The following is a 24,236-nucleotide window of genomic DNA, read 5'->3' as shown; positions in this document are numbered from 1 at the left end:
GTCTACAAAAAGTAAAAAAAATTTAGCCAAACATGGTGGCATGCACCTGTATTCCTAACTACTCTGGAGGCCTGATGCAGGAGGATTGCTTGCTGGAGTTTGAGGTTGCAGCGACCTATATAGGTATCAGTGGAGCCTCAAATTTCAAACCTCTGTTGTTGAAGGGTCAACTGAATGAAGAAAATTGTATCACCTTCAGTTACCACTTAGTATTTTCTTTGACCTTTTTTCCTTTTTCCGTTCCGACTGCTTATTCTAAATCAGAAGTATGCTCATATTCTCTAGTGCAAAATCTTTCCTTTATTTATTTATTTAATTTTTTTGTTGCCCTCAATAGAGTGCTGTGGCATCACAGCTCACAGCAACCTCCAGTTCTTGGGCTTAAGCGATTCTCTTGCCTCACTCTCCTGAATAGCTGGGACTACAGGTGCCTGCCACAATGCCTGGCTATTTTTTTGTTGCAGTTTGGCCAGGCCGGGTTCCAACCTGCCACCCTCAGTATATGGGTCAGTATATGCTCTACTCACTGAGCCACAGGCACCGCCCTATTTTTTTTTTTTTTTTGTAGCGACAGAGTCTCACTCTAACTTTATCGCCCTCAGTAGAGCGCATGGTGTCACACAGTTCACAGCAACCACCAACTCCTGGGCTTAGGCGATTCTCTTGCCTCAGCCTCTCGAGTAGTTGGGACTACAGGCACCCACCACAACACCAGCTATCTTTCAGTTGTAGTTATCATTATAGTTTGGCAGGCCCAGGCTGGATTTGAACCTGCCAGTTCTGGTGTATGTGGCTGGCACCCTAGCTGCTGAGCTAGAGGTGCTGAGCCAATATCATGTTTTTATTTATGTATTTTTTTGTAAGGTAAAAGCTTTGCTAATTTCCCTTTTTTAAAAGTCCATGGTCTAAGTTAAAAAAGGTTTTTAGGAAAATGGCTCTTTGGCTCAGAGCCAGTAGCTCAGTGGCTAGGGTGCTGGCCGCGTACACTGGGGCTGGCGGGTTCAAACCTGGCCCAGGCCTGCCAAACAACAATGACAACTTCAACAAAAAACTAGCCGGATGTTATGTCGGGCACCTATAGTCTCAGCTACTTGGGAGGCTGAGGTAAGAGAACTGCTTGAGCCCAAGAGTTTGAGGTTGCTGTGAGCTATGACGACACAGCACTCTACCAAGGGCAACATAGTGAGACTCTGTTTCAAAAAGAAAAGAAAATGGCTCTTTGCTGTCACTGTGTTCCCATTTGCCCATTTCTAGGTGTCTTTTCCTATTCTTTCTTACTGAGCATGCTTTTCTTTCTCTCTCTCTCTCTTTCTTTCGTCTCACTTTGTTGGCCCTCGGTAGAATGCTGTGGCGTCATAGCTAACAGCAACCTCCAGCTCTTGGGCTTAGCTGATTCTCTTGCCTCAGCCTCCTGGGTAGTTGGGACTACAGGTGCCCGCCAAAATGCCCAGTTACTTTTGTTGTTGTTGCAGTTTGGCCGGGGCTGGGTTTGAACCCGCCACCCTCAGTATATGGGGCCAGTGCCCTACTCACTGAGTCCCAGGCGCTGCCCTGAGCATGCTTTTCTTAGCTTAGTGTGATTTTGTGAGTCTTTTCATTATTTTATTTTTTGAAAATAGGCTTCCAGGGCCCTGCACAGTGGCCCTGTAATCCTAGCACTCTGGGAGAGTGAGGAAGGTGGATTGCCTTAGCTCACAAGTTCAAGACCAGCCTGAGCAAGAGCAAGACCCCGTCTCTAAAAATAGCCAGGCGTTGTGGCAGGCGCCTATAGTCCCAGCTGTATGTGAGGCTGAGGCGAGAGAATTGCTTGAGCCCAAGAGTTTGGAGTTGCTGTAAGCTATGATGCCAAGGGTGACCAAAGTGAGACTCTTGTGTCCCAAAAAGATAAAAAGGAAATAAACTTCCTTTTTTTTTGTTAAAAGTTAGCCCACTGATCATACCATCCTGCTTGCACCTTGCTCTTTTTACTTTATACTGTATCTTGGTGCCTGGGGTATGGATGGATAGTGTGGTTTATGTAACAAATCCCTTATTGCTAGATACATTTGCTATTTAATATCACTGTGATATGACTAAAAAAAAACCTTCATATGTGCTGTGCATATGTTTATGCATGTAGACTTTTATAGAATAGATTTTCCAGGGTAGTATTAAAGGTATATGTATCTGTAAGGTTGATAGATACTGAGAAATTGTCCTACATAGGAGTTGTACCAATTTATACAACCATAAGTGATATATGAAATTGTTTACCACATGGCTTTGCTAACAGATGTATTTAACCAACTTCTATCGTTGCTTATTAGGTTTTTTCAGTTTTTGAGTATTTAAAAAGTAAATTTTGGGGACCTGCTTTTGCGGGCGGGAAGGTGGCAGATACGCATTTGGGAAGGACTGGGGCCAGCTACAATTCTCTCGGCGGTCTCCTTTCCCCCGTGGAATTTGAAATGCTTTACCTCATCGGCTTGGGCCTGGGAGATGCCAAGGACATCACAGTCAAAGGCCTGGAAGTTGTAAGACGCTGCAATCGAGTGTATCTGGAAGCCTACACCTCAGTCCTGACTGTAGGCAAGGAAGCCTTGGCACAGAAAAGTTAAGAAACTTTTTCATGGTCATACAGGTAGCTAGTGATAGAGCCCCAGGAGGTGAACCAGAGCAGCCCTGAATTGAGATTTGCCATTCTTCACCTTTGTACTGTACTGTGTCTGTGTTCTTAAGGATACACACAGTCTGATCTCAGTAACTACAGGAAGAGTTTTACGGAAGAAAGTTGATCCTTGCTGATAGAGAAGAAGTGGAACAAGAAGCAGACGATATTTTAAAGGATGCTGATACCAGTGATGTTGCCTTCCTTGTAGTTGGTGATCCATTTGGGGCCACAACACACAATGATCTTGTTCTGAGGGCAACAAAGCTGGGAATCCCTTACCGTGTCATTCACAGTGCCTCCATAATGAATGCCGTAGGCTGCTGTGGTTTACAGTTATATAGGTTTGGAGAGACGGTTTCTATCGTTTTTTGGACAGACACTTGGAGACCAGAAAGCTTCATGGACAAAGTGAAGAAAAACAGACACAGTGGCACGCACACGTTGTGCTTACTCGACATCAAAGTAAAGGAGCAGTCTCTGGAAAATCTAATGAAAGACAGAGTCTCACTGTACCGCCCTTGGGTAGAGTGCCGTGGCATCACACGGCTCACAGCAACCTCTAACTTGGGCTTACGCGATTCTCTTGCCTCAGCCTCCCGAGCAGCTGGGACTACAGGCGCCCGCCACAACGCCCGGCTATTTTTCTGTTGCAGTTTGGCCGGGGCTGGGTCCGAACCCGCCACCCTCGGCATATGGGGCCGGTGCCCTACTCACTGAGCCACAGGCGCCGCGCAGTACTAATCCTTTTTTGCTTAGAGAGGCAGTGCCCAGTGTAAGCACTACCCACATAGGACCAATGAGCACTCATAACGGGACTAATGTGACTGAGGAACTGATTTTTTCATTTAATTTCAATTATTTTAAAACTGATGCTCAATTTAATTATTAGAAAACTTTTAAGTATGTTTGGAACAACCTCAATATATAAGAATACTTTCACAACTGTATTTATGAAATTTAAATACAGATCAAATATTTCCAGTGAAAATTTAATACTCAAATTAAGATGTACTGTTAAGTACAAACCAGATATCAAAGACTTCATGCAAAACAATCTCTTTAATAATTTTTATTTGAATAAATGCTAAATTATTCCCAGAGTTCAATTGCAAGGTGTCTAAAATTGTATTAAAGAAGATGTATTATTAACATTAATTTTGCCTTTCTTAAACTTTTTGGCTAATGCGACTGCTATAAACTTAAGATTATGCTTGTAGTTTGCATTACATTTCTATTGTGTACCCCTGATTTAGAGAGTTGCTTTGAGAGCCACTAAAATAATCTATATGTCTGTTTTTAAGCTATTAAAGTTATATTTTTCTTATGATGATCATTGGGAAAACCTGGTAGGCTTTTAAGGCATATGGAAGTAAACATATGTCACCATCTAGGATGTTTTAGTTTACTTTTCTTAAAGGAAGAAGTAAAAAGAGGAATATGTGGTTTAAACATAGTCATAAAAGGAACACTGTAAAACCTGATTGAGTTAAAGTATAGACCAAGTTGATACTTACTTGAATTATTTTTGCATAAAGCATCACTTGAAATAAAGATAACTTTGATTTAAAAAAAAAAAAGTAAATTTTGTTTGTGGTGGTCTGCAGGAATTTCTTGATATGAGAATAACACAGGTTTATTTTAACAAAATGCAAATAATATAGAAAAATAAGCAACAAAAGAAGTGAAACTGTTCCTCTCTTTTTCCTCAGTTTCCCACTGTGACCGCTTAATAACTCTTTAACAGATAGCTTCATAGCCTTCTAGGTTTTTAACAATTATACAATTAATGACTTCATACATTTTAAGTCTCCTATTCTCCTCAATTCAGTTGTTCTGAAAATAGATACTTATTGATGTACTGTGGATGGTCCCCCTTCCCCCCATTTATCTTGGACTCCATCTGTGCGTATAGTCAGTATAAGCTGCCATTCTACTCCAGCCTGGTTAATATTTGTGATATACTTAGGATAAAGCCCGTATGTAGTAAATAACATTATTTTTAAAACATTATTTTTAATAACTTGGTGTTATTTTTAAACCAAAAATGGAATCAACATGTCCATAATGTTTGCAGTTTGCTTTTTTGTTTTATGAACATCTTTCCAAGTCTGTCAGAAAACAGATATTTACATAATTGCTTTTAGCAGCTGTGTGGTATTGCATAGTATGACTATACCATAATTTGTTCTCCTATTTATGGACATTTTAATTGCTTCCATTTTTTTGCTATTACAGATAACACTGCAGGGAACATTCTCATGCATGTCTCTATGTACTCTTGTTAATATTTGTGTAAGATAGGTTTCTAGAACTGGTAATTGAGTGTGCACATTTAAAGTTATATTAGGTTTTGCCAAGTTGCCTTGCTATTAAATGTTAAAGGCTCTGTAGGTTTCTGTAACACTGATGGTATATACAATTGCCCGTTTCTCAACATCTTTTCCTGCTTTGAGCATTGTACTTTCTGACAATCCAATAGTTGAATGTTGAGTCTTATTCTTAAAAAATTTTGTGACTGGGGCGGCGCCTGTGGCTCAGTCGGTAAGGCGCCGGCCCCATATGCCGAGGGTGGTGGGTTCAAACCCGGCCCCGGCCAAACTGCAACCAAAAAATAGCCGGGCGTTGTGGCGGGCGCCTGTAGTCCCAGCTACTCGGGAGGCTGAGGCAAGAGAATCGCTTAAGCCCAGGAGTTGGAGGTTGCTGTGAGCTGTGTGATGCCACGGCACTCTACCAAGGGCCATAAAGTGAGACTCTGTCTCTACAAAAAAAAAAAAAAAAAAATTTTGTGACTGGGCGGCGCCTGTAGCACAGTGGTATGGCACTGGCCACATAACTGAGGCTGGTCGGTTCGAATCCAGCCTGGGCCAGCTAAACAGCAATGACAACCGCAACAGAAAAATAGCCAGGTGTTGTGGTGGGTGCCTGTAGTCCCAGATACTTGGGAGGCTGAGACAGGAGAATCGCTTGAGCCCAAGAGTTTGAGGTTGCTGTGAGCTATGATGCCACAGTACTCTACGGAGGGGAAGAAGTAAGACTCTGTCTCAAAAAATAAAAAAAAAGAAATCCTGTGGGCAGCACCTGTGGCTCAAAGGTGTAGGGCGCTGGCCCCATATGCCGGAGGTGGCGGGTTCAAACCCAGCCCCAGCCAAAAAACTGCAAAAAAAAAAAAAAAAAAATCCTGTGATTAACCATGTGTTATCTGCTATTTATATATATTTTTTGAGTTGGCAATTTATATTTTTAATCACTTGATTTTAAGGCGTGGCATGGTTTTCTTTTGGTTTGTTTACTTTTTCACTAGAGTTTTTCATATGTTAATATTATGTTACTAATATTTTTCTCCCAGATTGTTGTGATTTTTCACCTTTATCTATAGTAGTTTTTTTTTTTTTTGGTTAAGATAGTCTCACTTTGTCACCCTTGGTAGAGTGCTATTGTGTCATAGCTCACAAGCTCAAACTCTTGTGCTTAAGCGATTCTCTTGCCTCAACCTTCTGAGTAGTTGGGACTACAGGCACCTGCCATAACACCCAGCTATTTTTAGAGACGGGGATCTCGCTCTTGCATAGGTTGGTCTAAAACTCGTGAGCTCAGGCAGTCCACCCTCTTTGGCCTCCCAGAGTGCTAGGATTACAGGTGTGAGCCACTGAGCCCAGCCCTACAGTGGGACTTATTTATTTTTTTAAGAGACAATTTCTTGCTGTATCACTTAGGCTGGCTTTAAATCTGTGAGCTCAAGTGATCCTCCTGCCTTTGCCTCCCAACTAGTTGGACTACAGGTGTACACGACCGAGTCTGAATATTATTATTATTATTATTTTTTTTTTTTGTGGTTTTTGGCCGGGGCTGGGTTTGAACCCGACACCTCCAGCATATGGGACCGGCGCCCTACTCCTTGAGCCACAGGCACCACCCCTGACTATTATTTTTTTAAGGCATTGTACTAAAGTGTAATTGACAGTGTTCTTACATTTTATGTACGTACATTTTCCCATCTGTTTCTTTGCTCCCAAAAAATCTTATATGTGTATTTCCCTCAAGGTTTAAAATTGTGTCCAAACTTTTTCTCTCTCTCTGCTGCACATTGTAAGAATAAGAGTTGTCAGGCGGCGCCTGTGGCTCAGTTGGTAAGGCGCCGGCCCCATATACTGAGGGTGGCGGGTTCAAATCCGGCCCAGGCTGAACTGCAACCAAAAAAAAAAAAATAGCCGGGCGTTGTGGCGGCCACCTGTACTCCCAGCTACTCGGGAGGCTGAGGCAAGAGAATCGCTTAAGCCCAGGAGTTGGAGGTTGCTGTGAGCTGTGTGATGCCACGGCACTCTACCGAGGGCCATAAAGTGAGACTCTGTCTCTACAAAAAAACAAAAAAAACAAAAAAAACAAGAGTTGTCGTGGGCGGCACCCATAATTCAGTGGGTGGGGGTGCTGGCCACGTACACCGAGGCTGGAGGGTTCAAACCTGGCCCAGGCCAGCTAGAAAAACAACGACAACTGCAATAACAACAAAAGTAGCTGGGCATTATGGTGGGCGCCCATAGTCCCAGCTACTCGGGAGGCTGAGGCAAGAGAATCGCTTAAGCCCACGAGTTTGAGGTTACTGTGAGCTGTGATGCCAGGCACTCTACCCTGGGTGACATAGTGAGACTGTCTCAAAAATAAATAAATAAATAAAATGTTGTCTTGGGCCACATATTAAATGCACAAACATTAAGGAAAGCTGATTAGCAAAAAAAGTCCATGCATAGTTTTCATGATATCCAACACTACAGATAAGCAAAAAAAAAAAAAAAAAAAATTTACAAAATCAGTGGGCTGCCAGTGGACCGTAGGTTAGACCCCTGGTTTAAATGATACCCTTCTATAGTTTCTCTTCTATTTAAAATGTTTTTTTTATTAAAAATAAAATTTCAGCTCGGCGCCTGAAGCTCAGTACGGCACCAGCCACATATACTGAGGCCTGCCAAACAACAATGACAACTTCAACAAAAAAATAGCCGGATGTTCTGTTCTGTCGGGCATCTGTAGTCCCAAGGCTACCTGGGAGGCTGAGGCAGGAGAACTGCTTACGTCCAAGATGTTGAGGTTGCTGTGAGCTGTGATGCTACGGCACTCTACCGAGGGCCAGAAAGTGAGACTCCGTCTCAATAAAAAAATAAAATTTTTATTTTAAAATTTAATAAAAAATTTATTAAAATTATTTTATTTTTTACCTCATGTGGACTAAATGTGTAAAGAGGGTTGAGTTAAAGATATGTCAGTTCATGGCACACTTTACATCCATGATTGGCATAAAATTCCTCTCACCTTTTTTATCTAGAGCTTTAGACCACCAGAGACATTGAAGTACAATTGATGTACCATAAAATTCACACATTATAAATTTACCATGAAATGATTTTTAATAAATTTAAGAGTGTTGTATAGCCATTAATACAATCTAGTTTATTAAAATAAACTTTTCATTCTGGAATAGTTTTAGATTTCAGAAAAATTGCAAATGGGGTGCAAAGCCTTCACATAGACTACCACATTCAGTTTCCCTACTGTTAACATTTTACATCAATATGATACATTTGTTACAACTAATATAGATATTATTAACTAAAGCCCATTCTTTATTTAGATTGAAAATTTATTTTTTATTAGGGTATTAGATAAACCGTAACTTAATGTTATTCTTTTTTTTTTTGTAGAGACAGAGTCTCACTTTATGGCCCTCGGTAGAGTGCCGTGGCCTCACACAGCTCACAGCAACTTCCAACTCCTGGGCTTAAGCGATTCTCTTTCCTCAGCCTCCCGAGTAGCTGGGACTACAGGCGCCCGCCACAACGCCCGGCTATTTTTTGGTTGCAGTTTGGCACGGGCCGGGTTTGAACCCGCCACCCTCGGTATATGGGGCCGGCGCCTTACTGACTGAGCCACAGTCGCCGCCCCTTAATGTTATTCTTAAATGGCAAAACCTGAATTTTGAGTAATGTTAAAGTTTTATAAATATGTGTGTATGTATATATATATTTGAGACGGAGTCTCACTGTGTCTCCCTTGGTAGGGTGCTGGGGCATCACAGCTCACAGCAACCTCAAACTCTTGGGCTCAAGCGATTCTCTTGCCTCAGTCTCCCAAGTGGCTGAGATTACAGGTGCCCGCCACAACATACAGCTATTTTTGTTGTTGCTGTTGCAATTGTCATTGTTGTCTAGCAGGGCTGGGCCGGGTTTGAACCCACCTGCCTCAGCGTATGTGGCCAGCACCCTAACCAATGAGCTACGAGCACCAAGCCAGAAGTTTAGTTTTCTTTTCTTTCTTTTTTTGTGTTTTGGAGAGACAGTGTTACTTTAATGCCCTCTGTAGAGTGCTGTGGTGTCACACAGCTCACAGCAACCTCCAACTCCTGGGCTCAGGAGATTCTCTTGCCTTAGCCTCCCAAGTAGCTGTGACTTCAGGCACCCGCTACAATGCCCGGCTATTTTTTTGTTGCGGTTTGGCCAGGTCTGGGTTTGAACCCGCTGCCCTTGATATATGGGGCCAGCGCCCTACTCACTGAGCCACAGGCACCACCCAGAAGTTTTATATTTTTGGTGAAAGTTGAGTCTTTTGATGACTCTTCCTTTTTTGAATGCATTTTGACCAGAACAATTGTGCAAAAGGCTGTCATTTTTGTAAAGTAGGTGTATGATAAAATCTTTAGAGAATGGAGAAAATTGATACTGAAGTTAAATTTGTCTTTATGTCAATAGATAGCATTTTCATTCACATGGCTAGGGTCACACAGTAGGTGACAAGCCAGGATTAAAACCCTAATTGAGCATTTCCATGCCAACAAGGTCTTAGATAAATTCTCAGTGATTACCTTTTTTAAAATTAGACTTCAGATACACAGAAATAGCTTAATCCACGTCATCTTTGGTCAACACATAGCATTCTTGTTACATTTATTTATTTGTTTTGCAATGAACGCTCACAGATCCACCATCCCTCTTAAGAATTACAATACAGTCTTAGCACCTGTGGCTCAAGTGGCTAAGGCACCAGCCCATATACCTTGAGCTGGTGGGTTCGAATCCAGCCCGGGCCCGCCAAACAACAACGACATTTGCAACCAAAAAATAGCCAGGTGTTGTGGCAGGCGTGTGTAGTCCCAGCTACTTGGGAGGCGGAGGCAGGAGACTCACTTGAGCCTAGGAATTGGAGGTTGCTGTGAGCTGTGATGCTACAGCACTCTACCCAGGGCAACAGCTTGAAGCTCTGTCTTTAAAAAAAAAAAAGAATTACAATACAGTTCTAAGATTATTTTACATTATCCTATGCAGTTTTTGTCTCTAATCTTCCTGCTTCTGGCTGTCCTCAGAGGTGACTTATCTTGAGTTTATTATATCGTTTTTTTTTTTTTATTTTTTATTTTTGAGACAGGGTTTTGCTCTGTTGCCCAGGCTAGAGTGCAATGGTGTCATCATAGCGCACTGCAACCTCAAACTTTGAGGTCAAGAGAACTTCCTGACTCAGCCATCTGAGTAGTTAGGACTACAGGCTCACACAGGCTTTGGCCTCCCAAAGTGCTAGGATTACAGGAGTGAACCACTGCACCTGGCCTATACGTTGCTTTTAAAAAAGTTTTTACCAGGCTAGGCGCAGTGGCTCATGCCTGTAATCTTAGCATTCTGGAGGCCGAGGTGGGTGGACTACCTGAAGAAGAGTGAGACCCCGTCTCTTTTGTTATTTTTTTGAGACAATCTCATTTTGTCACCCTTGGTAGAGTGCTGTGGTGTCATAGCTCACAGCAGTCTCCAACTCTTTGACTCAAGTGATTCTCTTACTTCAACCTCCCAAGTAGCTGGGACTATAGGTTCCCACCATAACACCCAGCTATTTGTAGAGACAGGGTCTTGCTGTTGCTCAGACTGGTCTTGAACCCATGAGCTCAGGCAATCCACCCACGTCAGCCTTCCAAGTGCTAGAATTACAGGCATGAGCCACTGCGTCTGGCTGGGACCCCATCTCTAAAAAATGGCTGGGCATTGTGGCAGGTGCTTGTAGTCCCAGGTACTTGGGAGGCTGAGGCAAAGAATATCATTTGAGCCCAAGAGTTTGAGGTTGCTGTGAGCTATGGTGCCACATGAGATTCTGTCTCAATTAAAAAAAGAAAAAGTTTTTGCCGGGCGGTGCCGATGGCTCAGTGGGTAGGGCGCCAGCCCCATATACCGAGGGTGGTGGGTTCAAACTTGGCCCTGGCCAAACTGCCATGCGTTGTGGCAGGCACCTGTGAGCCCAGCTACTCAGGAGGCTGAGGCAAGAGAATCGCCTTAGCCCAGGAGTGGGAGGTTGCTGTGAGTTGTGATGCTACGGCACTCTACCGAGGGCGATAAAGTGAGACTCTGTCTCTAAAAAAAAAGTTTCTACCACATATGTGTGCCTCAGCAATATATTGCTTTGTTTTAGGTTTTTTTTTTAACTTTATGAAAGGTGTCCCTGTATATAGTATAACATCTTGGCACTTGCCTTTGTCACTAGCATTACGTAGTGAGATCCATCATGTTGTTGTAGGTAGCTGGACAACATCTGATGTCATTCATTGTCTGATTCTCTGTTTTGTAACATTTCATAATAGTTTATGCTGTTGTGTATTGATGGCCTTTTGGATTATCAATAACATTAAAAATGGTATGAATATTAAAAAAAATGGTATGAATATTTTAAAATCACTTATACTTGTTCAGGTTTCTCTTGGGTATGTACCTTAGTGGAACCCCTGGGATACGGAGTTGGTGAATGTACATCTCTATAAAATAATGCCAGATTATTTTCCAAAGTGCACCCATTTATAACCTCACCAGAAAATTCTTGGTATTGTTAGACTTCATGATATTTTTTGCCCATCAAACAAATGTGTAAAAGTATATCACTGTTGTCTTTGTATCGTTTCTGAACATGTCATTGTGTTTATTGGCCTAATGTGTTTTCTACTTTTTATCTTTTGGCAATTGTTGAGCTGGCAAAACTCTACCAGTTTCTCTGATACTCTTTTTTTTTTTTTTTGTAGAGACAAGAGTCTCACTGTACCGCCCTTGGGTAGAGTGCCGTGGCGTCACAAGGCTCACAGCAACCTCTAACTCTTGGGCTTACGCGATTCTCTTGCCTCAGCCTCCCGAGCAGCTGGGACTACAGGCGCCCGCCACAACGCCCGGCTATTTTTTTGTTGCAGTTTGGCCGGGGCTGGGTTTGAACCCGCCACCCTCGGCATATGGGGCCGGCGCCCTACTCACTGAGCCACAGGCGCCTCTGATACTCTTGATTGTTACAAGTTTTTTTTTGGATTGTTACAAGTTTTGATGGGGTAAAGGTCAGCCTCTGAGGCATAGTTCTAAGTATAATCTCTTGCACGATTATTAGTGTACTTTTCATAAATGGCTAACCCATTATAGATATAAGCCAAAGTGCCTTCTCCTGTTCAGTTAGGAAAGAAGTGTTCCATCCCTTTTCCATGGCCTTGATTATATGACACAGGTGCTGTTTCATTGCTGAGAATCAGCTAACGGTTCCACTGTGGTAAGAGCAGACACCCTTAAATGCTCTTCTCATGTTACGTGAACCTCCTCGTTGTTGCTCTAGGTTATTCTACTAAACGTAGGTCAGAAAACCAGACACTGCTGGGTTTGTGCGTCCCCACAGGCAGAGGACACCTTTTATGTTAGGTCTTTCTGAGGCACAGTTGTCTGCAACGTGGAGGAGAATTGTGTCTGCATTACTGGTTCTCAAATCTTTGCAGACATCAGAATCACTAGGAGGGCTTATGAAAGCAGGTTACTGGGCCCCACCCTTGGAATTTCTGATTCAGCAGGCTTGGGCAGGGCCTGAGCAAGTATGGTTGATGGAGCTGGGCTGGGGACTGTACTTTGAGAACCACTGTTCTGTAGATGCACCCAACTGTTACACCTCGAGCCCAGTTAGCATTTGAGTTAATGTATGCAGAAGGCCTTTTCTGCATTTATGGCATCCTTAGAAAATGATAGCATTAGTAAAACATCCTGGAATAAACCGAAAGGAATTTGGAACTGCAATGATGACTGGCTCTCAGGTCTGAGGACTAAGATATTTTGTGCCTTTTGGCACATCTGTTGAAAAGCTTTGGCATAAGGGCTGTGTGTACCAAACTAACATGATCTTTGTTAGGATTTCTGTGTCTGGAAATGTGCCTCGAAGGCTTAACTCGCTGAGTACAAGGTTTCTCACCTCACCACTTCTCATAGCCCTAATAACTCATTGACTTGTAGTGAGGTCTAGAATTCATCTTTGCCAGAATATGATAGTCCTAGGAGCCGGGTAGGGGACAGCATGTTTGTTGAATCCTCAGTGCTATATGAGCCTGGCCTGTGATCGCTTCATTTGTGGGATTGGTAGAGGTGGGAACATCTCCTTTCAAGTGACCAAAGGTGGAGAAAAGTCTGAGAACTTTCCAGAGGCAATTTTTAAGCTTTTGTTGAGGGGAGCATCTGCAGGTATTAGATATCAGAAAACAGGAAAAACGAGTCAGCCCACTTACTCCTGAGAACCTGCAGTGCACGGGCAGATGGCAGTGAAGGTGGAATGTGCAGATTGTAACCCTGGAGATGATCCTGGAGATTAAGGTGCTCCTTCCTCCCATGCCGGAGTTATTTCTCCACTTTAATTACAGTGCAGGATAAGTCCTTGTGTTTCTCTCTGCGTGAAGTGTTCCTGTAGTCTAACCTGAACATAGGCACCTGGTGACTGAAGCAGATACTCATAATTTTGTGTCAGAAGCTGCTCTTACAAAGTTAAACTAAACAAAACAAAATTCAAAATAGTGAGGAGTTTAAGGCAGTGTTAATGGTTTCCTTTGTTACAGAGAATGGTCAAAATACCCAGCTAGCTGGGTGCCTCACACCCTGATGGGGCAGTGTGTTTATGCTGGAAAGAGGAGCTGGCATTCACAGCTCTCTGCTGCTTCACCTGTGTGGGGAACTTAATTTAACCTTAGAGGCTCAATTTCCTCATCTGAAAATAGAGATAATCATATCTCTCTGGGTGGTGGTAAGGAATGAATAAACATGCCTGGGACATGATAAGTACTCAGAAGGTAAACTTTCCTTTCCTCCTTAAAGGTAGATAACTTTTGTCTTATTGCTAGACCAGCTGCATGCAGGAAGGTCTGTTCTTCTCTTTTCTTTCTTTCTTTTTTTTTTTTTTTGAGACAGAGTCTTACTTTGTCACCCTCTGTAGAGTGCTGTAGCATCACAGCTCCCGGCAACCTCAAATTCTTGGGCTCAAGCGATTCTCTTGCCTCAGCCTCCTGAGTAGCTGGGACTACAGGTGCCTGCCACAACGCCCAGTTATTTTTAGAGATCAGGTCTTGCTCTGGCTCAGGCTAGTCTCAGACCTGTGAACTCAGACAATCCACCCACCTCAGCCTCCCAAGTGCTGGGATTACAGGTGTGAGCCACTGCTCCCAGGCTGTGGCAGGTCTGTTCTGGTACTCCTGTGTGTGAACTAGGAATGAAGGCAGGATGAGGAGAGAAATAGGGCATGGTTATCATCGCAATTTATCCTTTTACTAATTCCAAATGAAATATGAAATTGATTTAAGTGGAGATAAGGGTTTTCCTCAAACTTTGAAAGAAAATCTCCTGTAAAACAAAGTGACCTAGAATGTTCTTGACTTTTTAATTTCCTATCTGACTTCAAGGAGTCAGGGTGGGGAAGGTGGGACCAACCCATGGAGTGGTGCCCTCCTGGTCCCAGGTGAGGAAAGCAGATGTTTGGAGAGAGCACCTGAGCGGCTCTAAAGGGTGTGCTGCCTTCTGTTTTCCTATTGTCCTCCCACAGGGCTTTCGGGAGTTTTCATGAACTCTCCAAGGAACATGAGATACTATTCATTTCAAAGATTTTCTTTTAGAAGTGATGTAATCAGATCACTTCAGTTGAACTTTGAATAAAAATTTGTCCTTATCTTAATTACCTTTTGTAAAGATAGTTTGAAGTCATATTTATTTCATTTTGGTACTTCAGAAACACATTCTTTCTTGATGGTAATGACTCTATTTAAAATTTATTTTTGGGTTTAAAAAACAAACTTTATTCCAAACCATTACCCAAAAAAGTAGTTAACTCTGAAACATTTAACAGATTTAATTCATAGAGACACAAAACTCAAAATATCAAACAAAAATAGCTTTTGTGTGCTAAACCACTTTTAAAAATGAAACTTATAAGAGGAAACATGTACAGACTCCCATATAATTTGGAAGCCATTAGGCAACAAATATTTGTATTAAGCAAAAAGCACTAACAATACTCAAATTTAGAGAGAATGCCTGTTCAAGTCTTTGATATGCATTTATTTACCCATGAGGAGATGGTAATGACTCTTAATAAATCTTCCCTGTGTATCCCATAATGGAATGATGAATATTCCTTAAACATGGTCTGTGTGAATGCTTGTCTTTTTAAATTTAATCTCGCATGAGTCTGAGTCACTCTTTGGTTGGTTACGTGTGTGTTTTTCTCCCTGAGAGCCTCGGCCTACTCTTTTCCCTTCTGCTGTGTTGTCTTTCCCTTTATGAAGCCTAAATGTGGGGAGGGGACAGCAGGACACTAGGACTCCTTTGGCGGATCTCAGTAGAGAGAAGCCAGCTGGGCTCGGCTGTGTGGATTTCTGCTTCCCTGAGGAAGTCCCTAACACACTGTTGACCCTGGGAGAGGAGCTGGATCAGCCCCAGAGTCCTGAGGCTTCACGCTGGTGTAGAGCAGCAGTTCCAACATTCAATTTGGGGAATGATTCACTCTCAAACTTTTCTCTGAGGGTTTAGTTTAAGGCAAATTTTGTTTATGTTGTATTTTCATCTGCCCCTGATTTCTTAGTTAAGGCAAAATTGTTCACTATTTGCTGTTTAGGATTATGCCCAATTGCTTTTCTTAGGATTTTTTTTTTTTTTTGAGACAGTCTCATTCTCTTGCATCATAGCTCTCAGCACCCCCAAACTCTGGGCTCAAGCCGACCTCTTTGCCTCAGCCTCCCAACATGCTGGGACTATAGGCACCTGCCACAATGCTCAGCTAGTTTTAGATGAGGTCTGGCTCTTGCTCAGGCTGGTCTTGAACTCCTGAGTGCAATCATTCCATCCTTCTTGGCCTCTCAGAGTGCTAGGATCTGAGCACATGATGGGTGAGCCATCATGCCCTGCCTTTTTCAGGATCTTAATCTTTAAAAGCTGGGTGTGGTGGCAGCGCCTGTGGCTCAGTGAGCAGGGCGCTGGCCCCATATGCCGAGGGTCGTGGGTTCAAACCCAGCCCCTGCCAAACTGCAACAACAAAAAAAATAGCCGGGCGTTGTGGCAGGCGCCTGTAGTCCCAGCTACTCGGGAGGCTGAGGCAGGAGAATCGCCTAAGCCCAGGAGTTGGAGGTTGCTGTGAGCTGTTTGATGCCACGGCACTCTACCAAGGGCAATAAAGTGAAACTCTGTCTCTACAAAAAAAAAAAGCTGGGTGTGGTGGTGCATACCTATAGTCCCAGCTAGTAGGAAAATTGTTTAAGGGAATTTGATCCAGCCTGAACAAAAACCTCATCTCTTTTAAAAAAACAAACAAACAAAAAAAAAACAGATACAGTGCTTCACACCTGTAATCCTAGCACTCTGGGAGGCCAAGGCTGAGGCCAGTGGATTGTCTGAGCTCAGGAGTTTGGGGTCTGACTCTTGCTTAGGCTGGTCTCAGTCTTTTTTTCTTTTTTGAGACAGAGTCTCACTGTGTTGCCCTCGGTAAAGTGCTGTGGCATCACAGCTCACAGCAACCTCAAACTCTCGGGCTTAAATGATTCTCTTGCCTCAGCCTCCCAAGTAGCTGGGACTACAGGTGCCTGCCACAACGCCCACCTATCTTTTTGTTGCAATTGTCATTGTTGTTTAAGTAACAGGCCCTGTCTGGGTTTGAACAGCTTTGGGGTATGTGGCCGGCGCCCTAACCACTGAGCTATGGGCACTAAGCCGAGACCCTGGTCTCTTTAAAAAAAAAAAAAGCTGGGTGTTGTGAGTGCCTGTAGTCTCAGCTACTACTAAGTCTCTACTGAGGCAAGAGAACTGATTGAACCCAAGAGTTTGAGGTTGCTGTTAGCTATGCCATGGCACACTACCAAGGGCGACAAAGGGAGACTCTGCCTCAAAAAAAAAAAAAAGTCACTCCTCATTGGGTTTATCTTTGTGTTGGTACCATGAAGTAGGTTAGAGAAAAAGTGATATTTTAGTTTGGGGGCGGGCAGTAAAGTGAAGCATAAAACGGAAAAAAAATGACCTTAAACCTTGTTTTACAAATGTTATTTTGCCTGTGCCTCTAGACTTTTGAGGATGAAGACTGCTGCTTATTTATCTTTGAGTCTGGCATCACAGCTGGCTAGGGATTTTCTTTTTTTTTTCTTTTTTTTTCTGTAGAGACTGAGTCTTACTTTATCACCCTCATTAGAGTGCTGTGGTGTCACATAGCTCACAGCAACCTCCAACTCCTGGGCTTAGGCGATTCTCTTGCCTCAGCCTCCTGAGTAGCTGGGACCACAGGCGCCCACCACAATGCCCGGCTATTTTTTGTTGCAGTTTGGCCGGGGTCTGATTTGAACCCACCACCCTCGGTATATGGGGCTGGCACCCTCCCCACTGAGCCGCAAGGGTACTACCCCCAGGATTTTCTTTTTTGAAACAGAGTTTTTTTTTTTTGTTTTTTTTTTGGGTTTTTTTTGCAGTTTTTGGCCGGGGCCGGGTTTGAACCCACCACCTCCACCATATGGGGCTGGCGCCTTACTCCGCTGAGCCACAGGTAGGATTTTCTTTTTTAATATGAAGCGGTTCGTGAATTTGGGTGCCATCCAGGTACCCAAATTCGCAATCTTCTCTGAATTATTCTGGTTTTAGTGTATGTGCTGCTGAAGTGAACACTGCCTCGGAGTTTTTATGCATATATAAAGAAAGAGTTAAGGCAAGTAATCAGAGATCTGTGCTGAAGGGTGGAGTTAGTGCTCAAGCTAGTCTAGTTCTGCTGATACTAGGAGATAAAAGTTCAGCTCAGAGTGGCTCATTGATTAGACACTTGGGTCCACAGAACAGTAATCAATAAGATAGCTTTTACACAGCAAACCCTTGCCTCGTGATTTGTGCCAGGCCCTGTGCAGAGCTTTGGAGACTCAAAAGAGGAAGGTAGGAAACTCCCCCACCTTATCATTAACTAGGTCTGGGTCCCTGGGTAAGTTGTTTAACCTCCTGAGTCACAGCTTCCTTATTTCTGAAATAGGAATGATATTTACCTGTAAAGTTGTGCCTACTAAATGATCTGTCAGTTTAATATTTGGCTCATTATAAGCAGTCAGTGAGTGGCAGCTAAAGAATAGTCCTCTGTCTACTGAAGTTGGAGATAGGTGAGCAAGCCATTGTACTTTGAGCAATTGTTTCACAATGCCTAAGTGCTCTGGTGGGAGTTTCCTTTGCAGTGGTGTGGGAGTAGGAGGACAGGGCGGTGCCTCACCCAGGAAGGATTTGTGTAGAAGGCTTCTAGGAGGTGGTGGCACTTGAGCAAAGATGCGAAGCCCAATTAAGAATTAACTGGAGGGGAAGGGCATGCTTAGCCAGTAAGAACTCTCTAAAATGACACCCAGGCTCTGCTGAAGTCCACACTAGGGGTGGGGAGGAAGGGACCAGGGAAGCCTATAATAGTTTTTTTTTTTTTTTTGAGACAGAGTCTCACTACGTCACCCTCAGTGGAGTGCTGTGGCATCACAGCCCACAGCAACCTCAAACTCTTGGGCGTAAGTGATTCTTTTGCCTCAGTGTCACAAGTAGCTGGGATAACAGGCGGCTACCACAACACCAGTTATTTTTTGTTGCAGTTGTCAATGTTGTTTAGCAGGCCTGGGCCAGGTTCGAACCTGTGTATGTGGCCCCAGTGTATGTGGCTGGCACCCTAACCACTGAGTTATGGGCGCCGAGCCCCTATGATGGGTTTTTAAGAAAAGGAAGTCTTTTTAAATTCTGTTGAGATCTCTGGAATAAGAATAGGACTTTGGTGTGCGAGAGCATTTGCCCTTGCTCTGTGAAGCTTAGCAACTTGTGTTGTAAGGAATTCTGAACTGTTCCCACCCACTCCCCCCTGTGGTGGGATCTAAGCTTACTCTGTGGCAACCCACCCAGTGGTTTCATAGTTGCTGCCAAATTCCACTTTCTGAGGGAAATGATTCCATTCCTCTCTGAGTCTGAATGTTAAACAATCAAAAATATCTCTGTGTACTTTGAGAGGTAGGTAAACAGTTTTTGGTATGTAATACTGCACTGTGATAGTCAAGAGGGTGTGTCATATTTTAATGCTTCTAAGAATTGAAAACTGAAGACAAAGTGCGTATATTGCAGAGAGATAGACAATAGTGATGCTAAAACCAATTGCAAGGCTTTATAATAGAAAAATAATCCAATTAGAAGTCTTCTGTTACCTGCAAATTCTATAAAATTTTTCGATAAGATCCAGTGGTGTTAATTCTAGAATTTTCTGAGATTTTACTGTGAACCCAGGAGTTTGAGGCTGCAGTGAGCTATGGTCGTCTCACTGCACTCTCACGTGGGACACAAAGCAAGACTCTCAAAAAAAAAGAAATAAAAAAAAAAAGGCACAGTGGTAAATGTGGTACCTTATCATCTCATTTAGTCATCATAACAACTTTATGAACTGTGGCCTACCATGGAGTACTATTCAACAATAAGAAAAGATGGAGACTTAGGGTGGCGCTTGTAGCTCAAGGAGTGGAGCGCTGGTCGAAGGTGGCAGGTTCAAACTTAGCCCCAGCCAAAAACCACAAAAAAAAAAAAAAAAAGAAAGAAAGAAAAGATGGAGACTTTATAGCTGGTATATTTACCTGGACGGAGTTGAAACACATTCTTCTTAGTAAAGTATTCCAAGGATGGAAAAAAAATATCCAATGTACTCAATACTAGTATGAAACCAATATATAAACAACTACACACCAATACAAGTGAAAAAACACAAATACAGTCTAGCAAGGAGGAGGGAGGGCAATTGGCAGGATCTCACCTAATGTGTACAATATAAGAGTGTTCAGTGCACCCCCTCTGTGAAGCTCTGTGAAGGGCTCAACTACAACTTGAACTTTACCTTAGAATTGAAAACAATGTAACCTAAACATTTGTACCCTGGTATTAATTTGAAATTAAAGAAAAACAACTTTAACATGATTGCAAGAGGGACTTTACCTAACAAATGCAATCAGTGTAACCTGGCTTACTGTACCCTCAATGAATCCCCAACAATAAAAAAAGAAAAGAAAAACAACTTTATCAAGTAGGTAGTTTTCTCCATTTTTGGCAGATGAGGAAAAGGGGGTGAGCCCAGGTAATCTGATACCATCCATACTTCTTATCACCCAGCTAATTACTCCCCCTATTTCAGAAAAGTTACTCCTTTTCACAGAAGTAATTTATAGATTATTTTTATTTTTCCACACCTTCCTTTTATTCCTTTGTATTAAAACACCTAAATTTATCTGGTATGAGCACTTACTTGGTAGTCTTTGGTATTTTCAATTACTTTTTATCGATTTGCAGAGTTAATATGCAATAAGACTTTTAAGTGAAATTTAAAGAGTGTCAGAGCTGTTACAGAAAATACAACAATACTGGGAATCTAATTTGGCTATGCTTTTTTTTTTTTTTCTTTTTTTGAGACAGAGTCTGAAGCTATTACCCTGGATAGAGTGTCATGGTGTCACAGCTTACGGCAACCTAAACTCTTGGACTTAAGAGATTCTCTTGCCTCAGCCTTCCAAGTAACTGGGATTATAGGCACCCACCACAATGCCCATGCCCGCCTATTTTTTTGTGGGGGAGGGGTTGCAGTTGTCATGTTGTTCAGCTGGCCTGGGCCAGGTTTGAACCCGCCACCCTCGGTGCATGTGGCTGGCTCCATAACCACTGTGCTATGGGTGCTGAGCCTTGGCTATGTTTTTTAAATTTAAAGCTTTTTTCTCTTCTAAAAGTTCTGGGGTAACCCCTCCTTTTTTTTTTTTTTTTCCTTTTTCTTTTGGAGATAGAGTCTTATTCTGTCACCCTAGGTAGAGTGCTGTAGTGTCATCATAGCTCACAACAACCTCAAACTCTTGGGCTCAAGTGATCTTCTTGCCTCAGACTTCCAAATAGCTGAGACTGCAGGTACCTACAACAATGCCCTGTTATTTTTAGAGATGAAGTCTTGCTCTTGCTCACTTTGGTCTTGAACTCACAAGCTCAGGCCATCCACCCTCTTTGGCCTCCAAGAGAGCTAGGATTACAGGCACGAGCCACCGGGCCCAGCCAACCCCTCCATATTAATGTCAATCTGACAACAGAATAAAACCCTGTCTCTAACAAAAATAAAAACTTAATATGGAGAGTTTTGGGGAGATCAAGTTTGAGGTTAGTCACCTAGGATACACTTCCAGGTTTCCTTGGTGAGTGTTCCATTCAACTTTTGTTACAAATAGGTTTTTTTTTTTAATTTTTTAAAATTTTTTTCTGAGACCAGAGTCTTTCTATGTTATTCTTGGTTAGAGTCCCGTGGCATCATAGCTCACAGCAACCACAAATTGTGGTATTCAGGCAATCTCCTGGCCTCAGTTTTTCAATTTTTAGTAGAGATGGGTCTCCCTCTTGCTCAGGCTATATTCAAACTCCTGAACTCAAGCTATCCACCTGCCTCAGCCTCCCAAAGTGCTGGGATTACAGGTATGAGCCACCAAGCCCAGCCACAGCAGTTTTTTTTTTTTTTGTAGAGACAGAGTCTCACTTTATGGCCCTCGGTAGAGTGCCGTGGCCTCACACAGCTCACAGCAACCTCCAACTCCTGGGCTTAAGCGATTCTCTTGCCTCAGCCTCCCGAGCAGCTGGGACCACAGGCGCCCGCCACAACGCCCGGCTATTTTTTGGTTGCAGTTTGGCCGGGGCTGGGTTTGAACCCGCCACCCTCGGTATATGGGGCCGGCGCCCTACCAACTGAGCCACAGGCGCCGCCCGACCACAGCAGTTTTTTTGTTTTTTATTTTTTGAGACAGTCTCACTACGTCACCCTCAGTACAGTGTGTGGTGTCACAGCTCACAGCAACCTCAAACTCATGGGCTTAAGCAATTCTCTTGCCTCAGCCTCCCAAGTAGCTGGGACTACAGGTGCCCATCACAATGCCCAGCTATTTTTTGTTGCAGTTGTTGCTGGCACAATAACCACTGTGCAACCGGCGCTGAGCCCACAAGCAGTTTTTTAAATGCAAAAAAAGTGGGAGCAGGGAGTGGACGGATAGAAAGTTATCAGGAATTGTCATTGGTTTCAGAAATAACACTGATTAGTGATTGGTTATACATTGTTCAGGCCTGGGGTGTGGGTTATGGTGTCCAGTGTGCAATATTTTTAGGTTAAGCCGTTTTAAGAGATGATTACATAGCTCAGGAAGGGAAATAGGATGTGATTGCTGTTTCATTTTAATGCTTCTCTGGTCCAGGTAATTTAAAAAGGCTTGAATTCCTCAGATTAGTATTTATATAGAAATATAATTAACAAGACATAATCACTGATGCATACTCCTGTAGGGTGAATTCACTTACATCAGAATGGAATAGGGAGGAAAGTAAAAAGGAAAGGCAGTGATGTTGTGATATACTGTATAGACTGTTAATAAGAGAGCTGTTGAGGGAGGCGCCCGCAGCTCAGTGGGTAGTGTGCCGGCCACATACACCAAGGCTGGCGGGTTTGAACCCAGTCCAGGCCAGCTAAAACAACAATGACAACTGCAACAACAACAAAATAGCCCGGTGTCGTGGCAGGCGCCTGTAGTCCCAGCTATTTGGGAGGCTGAAGCAAGACAATCGCTTAAGCCCAAGAGTTTGAGGTTGATGTGAGCTATGACGCCACAGCACTCTAACAAGGGTGACATAGTGAGACTCTGTCTCAAAAAAAGAAATAGCCATTGAGAATGTACGTTAAGGAGAATAAACAAATCTCATTAAAACAGCTATCAGTTTGAGCTTCTTAATTTTTTTTGTGGTTTTAATATGCCATGGTTAGTGAGCAATGGAGTGAGAAGAACCAGTGTGCTTTGTCTTAGTGTTTTCCCAATGTAGTGCCCAGACAGCAACTTCAGCATTACCTGAGACCTTATTAGAAATGAAAGTTCTTGAACTCAGACCTAGCCTATGTTAAATGAGACTGTTCTTCCTCATGTGGATGAGATAAAATGAGTTTTTATTTTATGAGAGATTTTAATGAGATTTTAATTTTCTAATGTGGATGGAGATGGGGTGGAGTAGGAAAATCACTATCAATTCCACCAACCAAATTAGGGTGATGCTCAGGTAATTGGATTTTTGCTTCTTGGGAATACATTCTGCTGCTTTTTTTTTTTTTTTGCAGTTTTTGGCCAGGGCTGGGTTTGAACCCACCACCTCTGGTATATGGGGCCGGCACCCTACTCCTTGAGCCACAGGCGCCACCACTGGAAATACATCCTGGTCTTTCGAAACTAGCAGTAGTCCTGTTCATGTGTATAGAAATAATGATTTGACTATTAACCTGAAATGATTGCCTTTATATTAGTAGTGCTAATAGCATTTAATAAGCCAAATAAACATTAGGTAATTTATATTATTTTCTTTCCTCTGTAAATTTCTGGATAAATAATAACTGTGTCTCTGTGGGCTTTTTTATAGGTTAAAAATGTGTCTGCAGGCACGCAAGACATGCCTCCACCCCTCTCTGACTATGCTGAGAGAGTTGATGGTTCCTTGGCATACTCTTCCAATGGCAAAGTAAATGACAAGCGGTTTTATCCAGAGTCTTCCTATAAATCTACACCGTAAGTAGCATCTCTTAGTTGACAGACCAAGTCCAAAAACAAATATTTGGGCTGGGCGTGGTGACTCATGCCTATAATCTTAGCACTTTGGGAGGCCAAGGTGGGTGGCTAGCCTGATTTTTAGGAGTTCAAGACCAGCCTGAACCAGAGTGAGGGTCTCTGAAAATAGCCCAGTGTTGTGGCGGGCACCTGTAGTCCCAGCTACTCTGGAGCTGAGGCAAGAGGATCTCTTGAGCCCAGGAGTTTGAGGTTGCTGTGAGCTGTGATGGCACTCTACCCAGGGTGACATAGTGAGACTGTCTCAAAAAAAAAAAAAAAAAAACCAAAAAACTCCCAAGCAAACCTGAATATTTTCACATATTTAAAACCACTTACTAGGGTGGCGCCTGTGGCTCAGTGAGCAGGGCGTCGGCCCTATATACCGAGGGTGGTGGGTTCAAACCCGGCCCTGGCCAAACTGCAACAACAAAAAAAATAGCTGGGCGTTGTGGCGGGCACCTGTAGTCCCTGCTACTCGGGAGGCTGAGGCAGGAGAATCGCCTAGGCCCAGGATTTGGAGGTTGCTGTGAGCTGTGTGACGCCACGGCACTCTACCGAGGGCGATAAAGTGAAACTCTGTCTCTACAAAAAAAAAAAAAACACTTACTGTTTTGTGACATTTTCCTTTAAAAAATCCAACAGTGCCCTTAGAAGGTGAAGACTGATCTTAATGTT

General features: G+C 43.0%; 2 protein-coding genes across 4 annotated transcripts in view; both read left to right on the top strand.

Annotated features, from left to right (window-relative positions):
- Positions 1-24,236, top strand: part of OCLN (occludin) — a 74,963-nt gene that overhangs the window by 31,247 nt on the left and 19,480 nt on the right. For all 3 annotated transcript variants that reach the window (XM_053589239.1, XM_053589249.1, XM_053589260.1), the window contains exon 5: positions 23,377-23,522. In XM_053589239.1, the coding sequence (XP_053445214.1) occupies positions 23,377-23,522 (146 nt within the window). The remainder of the gene's footprint in view (positions 1-23,376; positions 23,523-24,236) is intronic.
- LOC128584225 (diphthine methyl ester synthase-like) lies at positions 2,304-3,728 on the top strand. The gene is made up of 2 exons (XM_053589286.1): positions 2,304-2,582; positions 2,750-3,728. Exons 1-2 carry the CDS (start codon positions 2,448-2,450, stop codon positions 3,365-3,367), a joined length of 753 nt encoding a protein of 250 aa, XP_053445261.1. The 5' UTR covers positions 2,304-2,447; the 3' UTR covers positions 3,368-3,728.

The sequence above is a fragment of the Nycticebus coucang genome, chromosome 1, assembly GCF_027406575.1.
Source record: "Nycticebus coucang isolate mNycCou1 chromosome 1, mNycCou1.pri, whole genome shotgun sequence".
Taxonomy (NCBI): Eukaryota; Metazoa; Chordata; class Mammalia; order Primates; family Lorisidae; genus Nycticebus; species Nycticebus coucang.
The sequence above is the reverse complement of the archived record's forward strand: the minus strand, read 5'-3'. Positions and strand labels throughout refer to the sequence as shown.